General features: G+C 40.7%; 1 protein-coding gene across 1 annotated transcript; it reads left to right on the plus strand.

Annotated features, from left to right (window-relative positions):
• Positions 1–3,097: 3,097 nt before the first annotated feature.
• Positions 3,098–11,728, plus strand: mrpl10 (mitochondrial ribosomal protein L10). Its single transcript, XM_020529946.2, has 5 exons — positions 3,098–3,181; positions 5,087–5,256; positions 7,970–8,134; positions 8,954–9,098; positions 11,367–11,728. Exons 1-5 carry the CDS (start codon positions 3,145–3,147, stop codon positions 11,627–11,629), a joined length of 780 nt encoding a protein of 259 aa, XP_020385535.2. The 5' UTR covers positions 3,098–3,144; the 3' UTR covers positions 11,630–11,728.
• Positions 11,729–16,376: the final 4,648 nt, after the last annotated feature.

A 16,376-nucleotide genomic window follows, 5' to 3' on the forward strand; every position in this document is an offset into this window, starting at 1 on the left:
TTGGAGATTCTAGTCTGAGAATTAGAGCCAGACCATTCAGGAGAGATGTTAGGAAGTACTTCTACACACAAAGGGTAGTACAGGTCCAGAACTCTCTTCCACAAATGGCAGTGGATCCTGAACCTGTTGTTAATTTTCAATCCAGAATAGAAAAATTTTGGTTAAGCAGAAATATTAAAGTGGCTCAGTGGTTAGCACTGCAGCCTCACAGCGCCAGTGACCTGGATTCAATTCCACCCTTAGGCGACTGTCTGTGTAGAGTTTGCACATTCTCCCCGTGTCTGTGTGGGTTTCCTCTGGGTACTCCGGTTTCCTCCCACAGTCCAAAGATGTGCAAGTTAGGTGGGTTGGCCATGCTAAATTGTCTGTACTGTGCAGCTTCAGTGGGTCAGCCATGTTAGTAAATGTGTGTGTATGGTAGGGTGATGGGCTGGGTCTGAGTGGAATGCTCTTCGAAGACTCAATGGGCCTAACGGCCTGTTTCTGCACTGTAAAGGTTCTGCGACATGAGCCAGAATGAAGTATATGGAGTTAGGGGACAGATCAGCCACGGTCTCCTCAAAGAATTCTAACAGATTTGTCAGACATGGACCCCCCGCTTGATTAAGCTGTGCTGACTCAGCCCTATTTTACCATGCATTTTGAAGTACTCCACAATAACTGGTCGGGACTCGATGGGCCAAATGGCTGCTTCCACGCTGTAGGGATTCTATGATTCTATACATCATCCTTAATAACGGACTCTAAAATCTTACCAACGATCAAGGCCAGGCTTATCAGCCTATAGTTTCCTATCTTCTGCCTCCCTCCCTTCTCAAGCAGGGGTATTACATTAGCTATTTTCCAGTGCTCTGGGACCCTCCTAGTAATTCATCACCGACGCTAATCTTCTCAGCTATCTCCTTCTGAACTCTGGGGTGTAGTCCACCTCGTCCGGGTGACCTATCCGCCTTCAGACTTTTCAGCTTTCCCAGCACATTCTCCATAGTGATGGCCACTACACTCACCTCTGCCCCCGACTGTCTTGAAGTTCTGATCTGCTGCTCTGTCTTCCATTGTGAAAACTGATACACAGTACCTTCAGCTCCTCTGCCATTTCTTTGTTCCCCATTACTACTTCTGCAGTCTCATTTTTCAGCCATTCAATGTCCACTCTTGTCTCTCTCTTACCTTTTATATATCTGAAAAATCCCTTGCAATCCTTGTTTTATATTATTAGCTAGCTTACCCTGATATTAAATATTTTCATTCCTTTTTTTTCAGTTATCCTCTGCTGGTTTTTAAAGATTTCCCAATCCTCTAGCTTCCCACTAATCTTCATCATATTGTATGCTTTTTCTTTTGCTTTTATGCTGTCCCTGACTTCCCTTGTCACCCATGGTTACCTCATTCTCTCCTTAGTATGTTTCTTCTTCCTTGGGATGAATTTCTCCCGTGCCTCCCAAATTAACCCAGAAACTCCTGCCATTGCTGCTCCACCATTTTCCCTGCAAGGCTCCCCTTCTAATCAACTCTGGCCAGCTCCTGCCTCATGTCTTTTAATTACCTTTACTCAATTGTAATACCGTTACATCTAATTCCAGCTTCTCTCTTTCAAACTCTAGCATGAATTCTATCATAGGTCACTGCCCCCTAGGGGTTTCTGCACCTTAAGTTCCTTATGCAAGTCTGCTTCATTACACATGACCAAATCTATAACTGCCTGTTCCCCAGTGAGCTTTACCACAAGCTGCTCCAAAAAACATCATGTAGACATTGCACAAATTCCTTTTTTTTGAGATCTGCTACCAAGCTGATTTGCCCAGTCCACCTGCATACTGAAATCCCCTACGATTACTGTATTAGTTCCTTTCTTACATGCCTTTTCTATCTCATGATCTATTTTCTACCCTACACCCTGACAACTGCTAGGAGGCCTATTATAATTCCCATCAGAGTCTTTTTTCCTTTGAGGTCCTTCATCTCTATCCACACAGATTCTACACCTTCCAATTCTATATCACGTCTTGCTATTGATTTAATTTCATTTCTTGCTAACAAGGCAACTCAAGCCCTCTGCCCATTTGCCTGTCCTTTTCATACGCTGCATATCCTTGGTTATCTAGGTTCCAGCCCTGATCTCCTTGCAGCTACGTCTCTGTGATAACCATCTCTCTTGGCAATTTCCATCTGTGCTCCAAGCTCATTTACATTATTCTGTATACTGTGCGGCTTTAAGTCAAACACCCTTAGTTTTGTGCTGACAGCCTCCCTCTCATTGTTGTCCCCTTATCTGCAGTGCCTGAAGTTAGATTCCTAACCTTTTTCATAACCTCTGTCCTGTGACTTATTCTGCAAACTTCAATAACCTTTGCAGAGCCCTCTCCCCACTAAACCTTTTTGCATAATTTTCCATGCAACTGAGCCTACCCTCAACAATTTAGTTTAAATCCCTACGCTGAAAATGGAGGGACAGGCCCCAGGGGCTGAATACCCTACTCCTGTTTCTATGTTCCATGAAAATTAAACACATTTTCTTTGAATAACTCGGGGAGAAGGTCCAGGAAATTAACTGCTGAAGGGTCCAGGGTTGGCCTGGAGAGCTGGTGACTGGTAGCTTGCACAGTAGACAATCGGGACGCTGGAAGAACACAGCAGGCCAGGCAGCATCTGGAGGAAAGGAGCAGTCAACCTTTCAGGTATGACCCTTCTTGAGTCCTGAAGAAGGGTTACACCCAAAACGTTGGGAGGAAGGGTCACCGGACCCGAAACGTTAACTCTGTTTTCTCCTCCACAGATGCTGCCAGACTTGCTGAGCTTCTCCAGCAACTTCCAGCACCCAAAACGTTAACTGCTGCTTTCCTCCAGATGCTGCCTAGCTTGCTGTGTTCCTCCAGCCTCCCATTTGTCTACCAGCATCTGCAGTTGTTTTCTCTCCCCAATCTAAGTAGCTTGCACAGTGGTCCTCCGCTCCAGGCGAGGGCGCTACCAAGCCCTCCTGATTGGCTGCTGCGCCTGTTTGGCCTGACTGGCGACACGCCGCCCGTGGGGGGGGGGAGCGGAGCGGGAATATTGGTCTTCTGATTGGTTGATTCTGTTTCCCTCCCTGATTGGTGATTGCTGGGACGAATCAGGTGCCCCGTTTTGCCGGGGTGTGCTGGTGGGATGGCGGCGGTATGCGGGCGGCTGCTGAGCTGTGGAGGTGAGACAAAGCCGTGTCAATCCAGAGGAAGCAGCATCCTGACCGATATGTTTACTGCTCCTCCCAGTGAGGTTAATTTCCTGGAGATAGTAGGAACTGCAGATGCTGGAGAATCTGAGGTAACAAGGTGTAGAGCTGGATGAACACAGCAGGCCAATCAGCACCAGAGGAGCAGGAAGGCTGACGTTTCGGGCCTAGACCCTTCTATTTCTGATGCTGCTTGGCCTGCTGTGTTCATCCAGCTCTACACCTTGTTACCTCAGGTTCATTTCCCGCTTGTGTTCATCCTTGCCGCGTGTAAAGGCGATGAGCAAGATGGACTTTCATTGCTATAGCGCCTGTCACGACTGTATGACTTCTCGCGGTGTAGTGGCTGTGGGTTAGAATTGTTTTGATCCAGGCCAGTGCTAAGGGAACGTGGGTTCAAAACCCATCTCATGTTGCTTAGAACAGTGTATCCCAACAACAAGCCCTTTGGCCCACCATGTCTGCACTGACCAAGATGGCTTTCTAAACTAATCCTGTCTGCCTGCTATATACCCCTCTATTCCCAGCCTGTATCTATCTGGTCTATCTAAACGTCTCTTAAACATTACTAATGTATCTGCTTCTATCACTTCCCCTGGCAGCGTGTTCCAGGCACCTACCGCCCTCTGTGTAGAAAACTTGCCTTGCACACCTCCTTTAAACATTTTCCCCTCTTACTTTAAACCTTTGTCTCCTAGTATTTGAGATTTCCATCCCAGGGGGGAAAAAAAGACTTGCAACTTTTTTTTGTCTTGCACCTCATTCGGTATACCTGTACAATTTGGGTAAATATGGTGTTCATAACTGAGCCCAAAACTTTGATTGTGGTCGTACCAATTTAAGTAGAGGGCCAGAACTGTGCTGTAATCTATATGTGACCCAACCAAGGTTGAGTTTTTTTTTTAAACTCTTAATCCTGGATTTTTTTATTGAATTCAAATGCCATCATCTGCTGTGGTGGGATTTGAACTCAGGTTCCCAGGCCATTAGCTGAGTATCTGCATTAATAGTTGAGTGATAATACTACTAGGCTATGGCCTCCCCAAATGACAAGGCTGAAGTGTTCAAACGACTTTTAGCCAGGAGCACAACATGTACGATTCATCTCAGCTTCAGCTCTCGAGCACCACAGATATTGGCCTTTGGCCACTTTGATTCACTCCATGTGATTTAATTCATTCATGGGATGTGGGTGTTCCTGGCTAGGCGAGCAATTATTGCCCATCCCTAATTCCCTGGAGGGCAGTTATGTGTTACTTTGGGGCTGAATGTACAGCAGATTACTTTCCTTAGAGGACATTAGTGATGTAAATAGGTGTTTTTGATAATTGACAGTGATTGCCATTAGACTAGCTTTTTAATTCCAGATTTTGTAATCCAGATTCCAAATTCTGGTTCACTGATGTCCTCACAGGAAGAAATCTGCTGTCCTTACCTGGCCTGGCCGTCACGTGATTTATTGTCTGAAATGGTCACTCAGTTTAAGAGGTAATTAGGGATGGCCAACAAGTTTTCTACTTGTCGTTGATATCCCTATCCCATGAAAGGATTTAAAAAAATGACTGTCCAATACAAGTATATGATGACTCAACAACTGCTTAATGATGGTTCTGGATGTTATTTTATCTTTTTCTTAGTCTTCTGTAGCCAAGATTATGCCCTGCAAAAATGCTGCTCTGAAATAATTTAAAAAGAGGGCCCAAGAAAATACTTCTACCTTAACTATCCTCCTGTTCTATTGAGAAATTTCTCATTATCATCTTAAGACCAATAAGCATTCACATTGAAGGTCTTGAAGGAAACCTGTTTGAATTGAAACTGCTTCATTTCTTAAAAGGCTGAAGTGTTCACTAACACAAATATCTTTTTTTTTTTAAGGGTGTTTTCCACCCCATCAAATCGTGCGTCATGGATCCAAGGCTGTCACTCGGCACCGCAAGCCCTTGCATATTCTACGTCAGAAGCTGCTGGCTGTCACGGAATATATCCCTCCCAAGCCTGCCATCCCAGAAAGATGCATCAGAGCTCCGAAGCAGGAGGTGAAAGAGGTGAGGACAATTGATGAACGTTGCTTTGGGATTACATTGACATTTTTTCACCCCACTGTGTATAGGGGAAAGAGTCTTTGAGATGAAAATTTATTTATTTGACGTGGATTTTGATTCAGGAATTTACCAAAAGCTGCGCAAATTTGCACAGTTCCACATGATTTTAGATAAAAAGTGAATTGGGCATTACTGCTATTTAAATAATTATTCAGTAGTACGGTACTAAAGCATTGCTGAAAAAAAAGACATAATCTGTTGAAGATTTTTGTCTTGCATTGATTAGGACAATTCACAAGAAATTCCAAAAAAATGTAAACTGCATGAGGAGAGAGTGGTGATCAATTGACTGGTTGGCTTTTACTTCCTAGAAATGTTGTTATGGATGATGCCTACGTTACAGATGACAAATAATTAACAACTGGGCTTTAAACTTTTAATGAGGCAATTTATCTCTGGTTAAGGTAATACCCTAATAGATAGAGAAATCAATCATAGAATAACTCTCACTTGTTGAGGTGAAAAAGGTAAAGTTTGTGAACCTGATTTTTGCATTTGCAAAGAGCAGGTCCCTGTGTCTTAATGTGCTGCATTTGCATACAGTAGAAACTCCATATATTAATTTACATGAGTTGTTCTTCACAACAGAAGGAACTTATACGCTGCCTTGTTTCAATTCAACAAAATAGGTGACAACTGTTTTCTGGTTTAAGATTTAAACAAAGTGTGTCAGGTAATTGTCAGTCATCGTTAACTCATACATTTTCCAAGGCAATGCCTCCCAATCTGTCTACTTGGCAACCAATCAGCAGTCCATTCATACAGTGTAAATGTTGTTTACCTTTTGGTATTTATTGTGAATTGCATTGATGAGTCTAAGATGAAAGTCTTCAATAAAATATGTCTTTATTTAACAACGCTCAAGTTACTGTTACTGAAAGATCTCCTATACTATTGCTCCCAGGTGCTGGGGCACAAATATTTGCAATGCTTCTCCGTAGCAAAACACAATCAAGATAGAGAACGCAGGAATTGTTGCATTGGAGCTTTCGTTCATACAGACGCAGTCTTTTGAGAAAATATGGTTTGAGGCTAGGCTGTTGGTCCAATAAATTCCTTTCTGTGTTATACAATCCACGCTCATTTCTCATTCAGATCACTGGAGTCATACAGCACGGCAACAGATCTTTCGGTCTAACCAGTCCATGCCAACCATAATCCCAAACTAGACTAGTCCCACCTGCCTGCACTTGGCCCACATCTCTCCAAACAATTCTTATTCATGTGCTTATCCAAATATCTTTCAAACATTGTAACTGTACCCACATCCACCACTTCCTCTGGGAGTTCATTCCACACATGACCCACTCTCTATGTAAAAATAAAGTTGCTACTCATATCTTTCTAAGATCTTTCTCCGCTTGCCTTAAAAAATATCCCTCCTAGTCTTGAAATCCCTCACCTAGGGAAAAGACGCCTGCTATTCATCTTATCAATACCCTTAATGATTTTATAAACCTATATAAGGTCACTTCTCAACCTCCTATGCTCCAGTGAAAAAGGTCCTAGCCTATCCAGCTGTAGAGCATACAAAGTTATGAAACTTCCTACAGACCATAGTTTGCAGACAAAACTTGACGCCGAGCCATATAGAGGTATTAGAGCAGATGACCAAATCTTGGTCAAAGAAATAACTCTTAAATAGTGTGCTTAAGGGAGAATAAAGAAGCAGAAGAGTTCAAGAAGACATTTTATGTACCTGGCAACTAAAGGCACTGTTTCCAAAGGTGAAACGGTTGAAATCAGAAATGATCAAGAGCCCAGAATTAGCACAGTGCAGAGAACCTGGAGGCTTGTGTGGCTGGAGGAGGATAACACAGATACAGCAGGGCTGGGGGTTGGGTGGGGGAGGGGCAAGGGGTTATAGTAGGGTTTTAAACAAGGATGACAGAAGTCTTGTTATACTTTGAACTTGAGGCAATATGAATTTTCTTTCTTATGAGACTTGAAAAAAAAAACTTCCTTCGAAAGAGGTATTTTTGAGAATGTTTCCCTTTAGCACTAGAAAGAGAAAAATAATGTGGAATAGTGTGAATGCTGTTGCGGTACATTATTTTGACCACAAGAGGTCCCTTGTGAGCCACAGAAATGTTTCAGAGATCTCCAGTAGCGAAAACTGTTGGTTTTTGTTTATTCCACGGCAAAAAATAAAGTCCTAACTTAGGGATGCAATTAATAAATCTTCTTTCCAGTGTGGAATTCAGAAATAGGAATGAGGAGGACACTGAAATAATTTCCGGGTATAGGTTGAGTTATCGTGTCTCTGTTGGGACAGGTGGTAGGAATACTGTGCCTTTGGGTTAGAGAGAGGAAACGTCAACAGGGCTTTTCATTACAATTCCCTATCTAGTAATGCTGGTGGGAGAGGCACCACTGCCGATTTCGCAGCAGAAAATTTCTGGGTTTGGCTGTGATTCTGCTGAGGGTGCACAAGCCCAGAATAAGTTGTTGCCTGCAAAATACCTGGGAAACTGGACTGTGACAATTTAAAGAGAGCGGGATGATGAGCAATTGTTTTGATGGCTGAACACAAGTAACCAGCACTGGCTGTTAACAAAGGCATCTGCCTTTTCCTGTGCATTGAACAATATTTCACCGTTTTCCACGTGTGGCTGTAATGCCGTAGATAACGTTTGTGTGTAAATCTCTCCTTTAGCCATCCGGTTTTGAAAAGCTCCTCCAGCGAGAGGTGGAAGTAACATTCAGTGAGAATAAAATGATTACCGTTTTCCAGAACAACTCCATCAACTCAGAGGACCTGAAACTACTTCGCCATCGATTACTGAAACATGATATTCGCATGAAATTCTTCCCTAACCAGGTTTCTATTAACCTTGCATCCTATATGTCATTCTGTAACTGATATCATTTCAAGAATTACTGCTGCCAAATAAGCGGTGTTTGCTTCATAGCTGGTCCTCTGTTTAACTGTTGGATATTTGTCCTACTCCCCTTTTCTCCCTCCTCATGTACGCTTCAGAAGATGTGGGGAGGCAACAAAACACAAAACAAATTAGTTCCCATTTAAAGATACTAGTTATGTTAGCGCGGTGGTTATGTTACAGGACTCGTAATCCAGAGGTCTAAGCAGATGATCAGAAGACCAGTGTTCAAACCTCATCATGGCAGCAGTTTAAGTTATGCCAATTAAACAAAATTGACAATAAATAAAATCAGTGACACGGTTTTGTAAAAGCTGAGCTATTTCACATGATCTGGCCTACCTGTGACTCCAGACCCACGCCATTGCAGTTGACTCTTCACTGTTTTCTGAGATGGCTTAACAAGTCATTTAGTTGTTTCGAGAGCATTTAGAGATGATGCCCTGTTAATAAATAAACAGCTCAAAGGTTAAACACTTTCCAGTTGATCTCCAATGGGATTGCGTAAGGAGAATTATGACCAAGTTATGCATTGGTGTCTGGATAGGAACTTGAACCCACGACCTTGTGATTTAGAGGCACAAGGGTTACCACTGAACTAAGCTTGACACTGACGTCAGTAAATCTTGTCGTGCATCATAATTGCTGTCTGAATATTGCCTGTTTCAGTTCAGTCACTATATTACATAAGAGCAAGTCTGTTTAAAGGCATCTTTCAAGTCAACACCTTGTAACAGCATCGATTATTTCTGTCTCAGGTTCTGCGTTCGTATCTAGAAAATACCAAGTACAGGAACCTGCTGCCTCTGTTTATTGGTCACAATATCATTATTGTGAGTAAGGAGCCCAAAGCAAAAGAGCTTCTTCAGACCGTGCGCAATACAACTCAGATCAGTTTACTGGGTAAGACCTACTCTCAAGCAATGGCAGAGCTGGGTTTAAATTAAAACCATAGTTATTGACAGTCTCCAGTTGCATCTAAACATTCCTAAACTTGATTTCACACATTGCATTAGATTATATGCTGTCTTTCACAGAACCATAAGCTTTAGTATAACAATTGCTTTTCATTTTGAGACTGAAGAAATTTTATTCAAGAAAATCAATCATACATTTCATGCTTACATTGTTATAATATGAAACACAGATTCCCACTAGAACTTGATTATTTGTAGAGGATTTCAGCCCTTGCTTTATGTTTGAGCATCGACAGCTACTGATTGTCATAACTTTACTTTCTGGTCACACATTCTCAGGTAGTAAAGGGGAATGCTGACATTAGTGTATAAAATACACTTAAACATTTATTCTGATTTTATAACTGGCTTGCTGTTAATTCTCTTTATTGGATTTAATTTTTTTTTTAAAACAATCTTTGGTGAGCAAATGGTCAATCTATGAAACAGATTGTTTCATGAAGGTGGAAGGGATTCGTATTGATGCATTTAGATGTAAATCACATAGGTTTTGTATTTAAAAAACAAACACTGTGGGACGGAGCATAGAATTCATTTGAGATGTGATGGGTGATGTGTAGCTTGATTCTGACCTGCAGTTCTTGAAGTCGTCCACCATTTGGGATTTTCTCACTAAACTACGTTCACCAATCGCGGTTATTGAGCTTCGTTGACTCCTGGTCCAGCAGTTTTTCAGTTTTCTCCTCCTTGGCTTTAAATCTTTCCATGGTGTTGCTTCTACCTGTAATGTCCTCAAATCTTATAATCCTTTTGGATAGAACAAAGAACAATACAGCGCAAGAACAGGCCCTTCGGCCCTCCAAGCCTGTGCCGACGCATTTTGCCCTTCCATTTTAAACTGTCTTCACAGGATTCGTATCCCTCTATTCCCTTCCTGTTCCTGTATTCATCCAAGTGTTTCTGGAAGGCTGCTGTTGTGTCTGCTTCCACCACTCTTCTGGCAGCACGTTCCAGGCACTGACCACCCTTCATGTGAAAAACATGCCTTACACATCTCTTTTAAACTTCCCCCATCGCACCTTGAGCCTGTCTCCCCTACTAATTGACCCCTCTAGCCTGGGAAAAAGCCTCATACTTTCCACTCTATCCATGCCAATCACAATCTTATAAACTTCTATCAGATCGCCCCTCAACCTCCTGCATTCTAGTGAAAAAAAACCCAGTCTATCCGACCTTTCTTCATAGCTAAAATCCCCAGACCAGGCAATGTCCTGGTAAACCCTTTTTGTAACACCTCCAAAGCATCCACATCCTTCTGGTAGTGTGGTGACCTCTGCACTTCTCTAATTCTGGCCTGTTGTTCATCTCTAGGTTTACCTGCTGTACCATTGCTGGCCATATCTTCGGTTGTCTTGCTTCAAAGCTTTGGAATGCCCTTCCTAAACCTTAGATAACAAGGTGTAGAGCTTGATGAACACAGCAGGCCGAGCAGGAAAGCTGACGTTTCGGGTCTGGACCCTTCTTCAGAAAAATATTTTTCTGAAGAAGGGTTCAGACCCGAAATGTCAGCTTTCCTGCTCCTCTGATGCTTTTCTGAAGAAGGGTCCAGACCTGAAATGTCAGCTTTCCTGCTCCTCTGATGCTGCTTGGCCTGCTGTGTTCATCCAGTTCTACACCTTGTTATCTCAGATTCTCCAGCATCTGCAGTTCCTACTATGTCTTCCTAAACCTTATACCCCACCCCCTCCACCTCCAATACCCTTTCCTCCCTTTCTTTCTCCTTTAAGCTGGAAACTAAACTCTAACACTTGACCAAACCTTTGGTGATCTGCCTTAATTTCTCCTGATGTGGCTTGGTGTTAAGTTTTACTGAAAGACATAAGAATTATGAACAGGAGTTGGCCGTAAAGGACCTTGAGCTTGCTTAGTTTCAACTACACTTTCCTGTTTTTCCCCCATAACCATTGATTCCTCTAAAGTTCAAAATCTCTCCATTTCAGCATTAAATGCATGCGTTTCTTTTTGACTGATAATGCTCATGGGATATTTTACTGTGTCAAATATATACTCTATCTCACTATATCATATACAATATGTTTACTACATGAATATATGTTATTTTTCTTCTGTTTCTGTGACTATAATAGACTAATAACCAACATTGATCACTGATGTTTCCAGCAGTACACAATTGTCAGAACGCAGAAGATGCTAAGATATGCCCCTATTGATTGTGCTGTCTTTTCCTGTGCAGGTGCTTGTATTGAAGATGTACTCTTCAGCAGACAGGGCGTGGTTAACTATTCCAGACTCCCAGGAATGCAGATCATCCGTGGGGAGATTGTCAGTGGCCTGACTCTTATGACGTCTCAGACATGCCAGCTTCTACAGTCTGGCCCTGCACACCTTACTGCCTTGTTGGAACAGTATGTGAAACAGCAGAGTGAAGCTGCCACTGGACTAAAAGAGACTGAGAATCTAGAGCAGAAGGAAATACAAGGGAGTCCAGGATCTTAGGACTTCTGGAATTTAGGATTTTTTTTCTGGGTGACAAAATATCCCTCTGCTTGAGGAATCACATAGATTCTGGAGGAAATAAAGCCACATGTCTATTCATGCGTAGAAGTGTAAAGGACTGTTTATTGGAAGCTAGCTTGTATCTTTTAATAACATTGTAAAACGTAGGAACAGCAGTAGGCTGTTCGGCCTCTCGAGCCTGCACCACCATTCAGTAGGATCACGGCTGATCTGATATTCCTCACGTCTTTTTTCCTACACTTTCCCCATGCCCTTCATTCCCGACTGTTCAAGAATATATCTCGGCCTTAAATGTCCCAAAATATATTGCTTTTACTTATGACATGGCGCCTTACCAAATGCTTTCTGGACAGTAAATCTACTGGTTCCTCTTTATCACAGCAATTTTAGACATCAAAGAACTCCAATAAACTGATAAAACATTATTTCCATTTAAAGAAAACGGTTAACTCTGTTGACAGAAAATAAAAACTCATGAAGTGGGGGATAACGTAGTAGCATGACAGAAGATTATCTAGTTAATGGGAAACAGAGATTTGGCATAAATGAGTGATTTTTTTGGTTGGCAAGATGTAATAAGCGGTTTGCCACAGGGATCAGTGCTGAGATCTCAAGTTTTCACGATTAATATCAATAACTTAGATGAATGAACTGAAGGTTTGGTTGCTAAATTCACAGATGACATAATGAAAGATAAATAAAGAAAAGTGAGTTGTGAGAAGGACATGGGATTACAAAAGAATATAATTGGGTTAAGCGAGTGGGCAAAGATCTAGCAAATGGAGTGAACTGTGGGAAACGTAAAAATTGTCCATTTGGAAGGAAATATGAAAATGAACAGTAGTCACTAAATAGTGAGGGATTGCAGAGCTCAGAGATGAAGAGGGATCTGGATGACTTAGTGTATGAATTGCAAAAGGTTAGAATGTGGGTACAGCAAGTAATTACAAAGGCTAATAGAATGTTATTTCTAATTACAAGGGAATTGAATACAAAAGTAAGGAGATTATGCTTCAGTTGCAAAGGGTGTTGGTGACACCACCTCTGGAGTACTGGTCTCTTTATTTAAGGATGGATGTAAATGCATTTATTTCAGGACAGTTCTGAAGAAGAGTCATAGTGGACTTGAACAGTGTTCTCTGTTTCTCTTTACAAAAATGCCGCCTGACCTGCTAGGTTTCTCCAGAATTCTTGGATTGTTTCAGATTTCCAGTCTCCACAGTATTTTCCTTTTTATTCATGTGAGGAAAAGGGACTGACTGTGCAGGGTAGCTGCAATTGCTCAGATTTAGAGATAGCTTGGGACTTGAATTCTGTATGTGGATTGGAATTTGAGTCATCACGAAATTCGAAAGCTTGAAGATTTACTGGGAGATGATCTGATTCATCAAAAAAGTTGTTTTTTAGATGCTATAGAAATGTAAAGGATAAATTAATTTGATGACCGACACTATTTGAATTATATTTTATTAAATATTTATATTTGCTGTGTTGACCCTTTATATAATTACCTAATCAATGAATAAATATGATCGAATATTTTTAGCCTGTGAATAGTGGCCTTACATTGTTATTTTCCAGGAAGCTGAATTGTTTAAGTGACTTTTTACAATGGATGGACAACCTACAGCTAAAGGGAAATGAGTTTTCTGCAGGCCTTGGCCATTTCTTGATGTCATGTCCAAGACTATCTCTTCCATGAGCAAAGAGGTCAAACCTGTATAATGATGGCTATGATCGGTTTTGGCAATGAACTTGTAATAATGCTTAGTATATTCATTACTGGAGAATACATTGAGATACACTTCACCTTCAACTGTCCTTTTGGGAAGATAGATTAACCAAGGAGCAGGTGGAGTAGGCCATTTGGCCCTGCAAGCCTGTACTGCCATTCAATAAGATCATGTTGATCTGATTGTAACCTCAAATCTGCATTCTTGCATACCCCTGATAAACTTCCACCCTTTGCCAAGAATCTATCCATATCTGCCTTAAAAATATTCGAAGACTGTTTCCACTGCCTTTTAAAGAAGGGAGTTTTCCCAAATACACTTACTGCACACAATGCTCCAGAATTTCATTGGTGAATTTTGTGCATGTGTTAAGGCAGGCCATAACACACAATATTTTTCAACTTTTGGATCCAGTGTTTGCATTAACCTTCCCACAATGAACCTAAACTAAAATGACTACAAAACAAACCACCTACTGCTTTGCCTACCGATATGCTTAAATCTTGGTTTTGAGGCTCATTCCCACTTTAAGCTGAATGGTTTTGCAATTAAAAGCAAACTGTTTAATGCAAGATCCCCCATTTCTCATAAAATACACCCAAGATTAAGATTGGGTTTAAGGTCATGGTTAAGGTTTTTGCTTGATTTTCTCTTACAAATAGAATGTGTACTGTGAAAAGAAATAATAAAACAATCATGATCGCTATTCATAGAATTCTTCAGATTATGGTTGGCATTTAGTACAAATAACCTTTATTAGCAAGAAGGGGACAATTGTTAGTAAAACAAGGTTGTACAAGGGATGTGACATTCTTCCAGACAAGAGGGTGGGCTATATTGAAAAAGAAAATCAAATCAATAAACAACAGGTAAGTTAGGAAACTGAAGAAAACTTATTGAAAAGTGTAGTGTGTCTCTGGAGCCCTGCAGAGATCCTAAGTTTTCCTTTGTAATTAGTAGAAAAAAAAACCAATTGATGAAGGTTTTGTTCTGTAGCTAATGCAAAGACTGGTGATATAGATTGCTTTCTTTTATCATTAATGCTGAAGAATTTGAGTGCAACAGTAAACTTAGTAAAAATTATATGCAATCAAGTGTTATCAAGTTTAAAAACCTTACAGTAGAATTTAAACTCTTAAGTTTTAAAAAAAAAAAAATTCTTGATGTTGTATGTTGACTTTCACACCAAATTCAGTGGCGAATTAAGTTAATATCTTATGCAATGGGTAATTATTTCAAAAGGTGGAATATCTTTTAACATTTATGATAAAATTTATAAATCAGTAAACTGAATGAGTTAACTAATTTATTCATTTTGTAATGTGATATAAAATGTCAAAGAAATCAAACTAAGAAAAAGAATATAATGGAATTGATTCTGGTTAATGGGAAAATGTCAAGTGTTGGAGAAACTGAACACAGCAAGATTGGTTTGTGGCTTGTATGAGTCAAACGTGACTTTCATAGTTCATGTCACAAGGCAACAAGACTTCTAAATATAGACATAATGTCTAGGTTTGCTTTTGGTGTGATCAGCAGTGAAGTCACATAATATTTTGGTCCAGGAAGTCTAGTTTTTGAGAGGCTTCAGAAATGTGAACTGGTCATTGTAAATATCTATTTTTACTAAAGTGGCAGCACTTTTGATTATCAGGGAGAAGTTTACAAGTGAAGCCCCACACTAAGGAGTGATGGGTTAGGAGAAATTATAGACACTCGCCTTTGGTTCCCACTTATGATGACAGGTCATCCACCTGAAACGTAAACTCTGCTTTTCCACAGATGCTGCCAGACCTGCTGAGTGCTTTCAACATTTGCTGTTTTTATATCAAGTTTCCAGCATCTGCATTATTTTGCTGTCATTGCAATTGGTTTAACCTCTATTTAGGCTTTATATTTTATTGATCTAAAATGCTATCTTTGTATATCTCTCATGATGTTTTCCTGGTTGAACTTTTCCTGAATTTTCTCTTTGTAACGAAAGGCTTTAGATTAGATCTTTCCTTTTCCTTTCACCTTTACTAAAGCTTGAGTATTTGAGTATATAAAGACAGATGTTAACCTCCACAATTGAATATTATAACATGAATAAGGTGATATCAAGATTTTTCTCAGTGCATGTCATAGAAAGGTAGTTTATATGAATTGCAACATTTTAATAAATCATGTAAATATGAAACAATAATCCAAAATTCATCATCAGGATGGCTTCAGGGATGATGGATTTTAAATTCCTTGGAGAGATTGGAGAAGCTGGAAATGTTCTTAGAAGATTGAGAAGTGATACAATATAGAAGACTTGTAAATCATGAGGAAAGCAGATGCAGAGAATCTGTTCTTGCGGTGAAGCGTCAAGCATCAGAGTACATTTTTAAATTGATCATCAAATGAAACACATATCATGAGGGAACAAACAGAAATTGCTGGAGAAACTCGGCAGGTCTGGCAGCATTTATGGAGAGAGAACAGAGTTAATGTTTTGGGTCAGTGACCAGAGAACATTTCTGAAGGAGGGTCACTTGACTTGGGAGGGTCACTTGACTGTCTCTACACAGATGCTGCCAGATCTGCTGAGTTTCTCCAACAATTTGTTTTCGTTTCAGATTTCCAGCACCTGCAGTTCTTATTTTTAATGTCATGAGGGAAAACCTTTTACAGCAAGTGAAGTCTGGAGTGCACTGCCTAAGAATATGGTGGAGGTACAGTTCTTCTAAAGAAGAGACACTGGACCCGAAACAGTAAATCTGTTTTCTCTCCACAGATGCTGCCTGACTGCTGAGTTTTTCCAGCAATTTTGGCTTTTGGACTTTGTAATAAAGTTGCTCACTGCTAACAACATTATACCCTTCTCCCGATTAGCTGAAAGATTGTAAGCCTGTCCTCAGGGGCTGAAACATTGAAGTCCTCTCCCATTAGTGAGAACTGTACATCCCACTCCCCATTGGCTGAAACATTGTAACCCTCTCTCCATTGGCTGAAACATTGTAACCCTC

This window comes from Rhincodon typus, chromosome 30 (genome assembly GCF_021869965.1).
Source record: "Rhincodon typus isolate 14 chromosome 30, sRhiTyp1.1, whole genome shotgun sequence".
NCBI lineage: Eukaryota > Metazoa > Chordata > Chondrichthyes > Orectolobiformes > Rhincodontidae > Rhincodon > Rhincodon typus.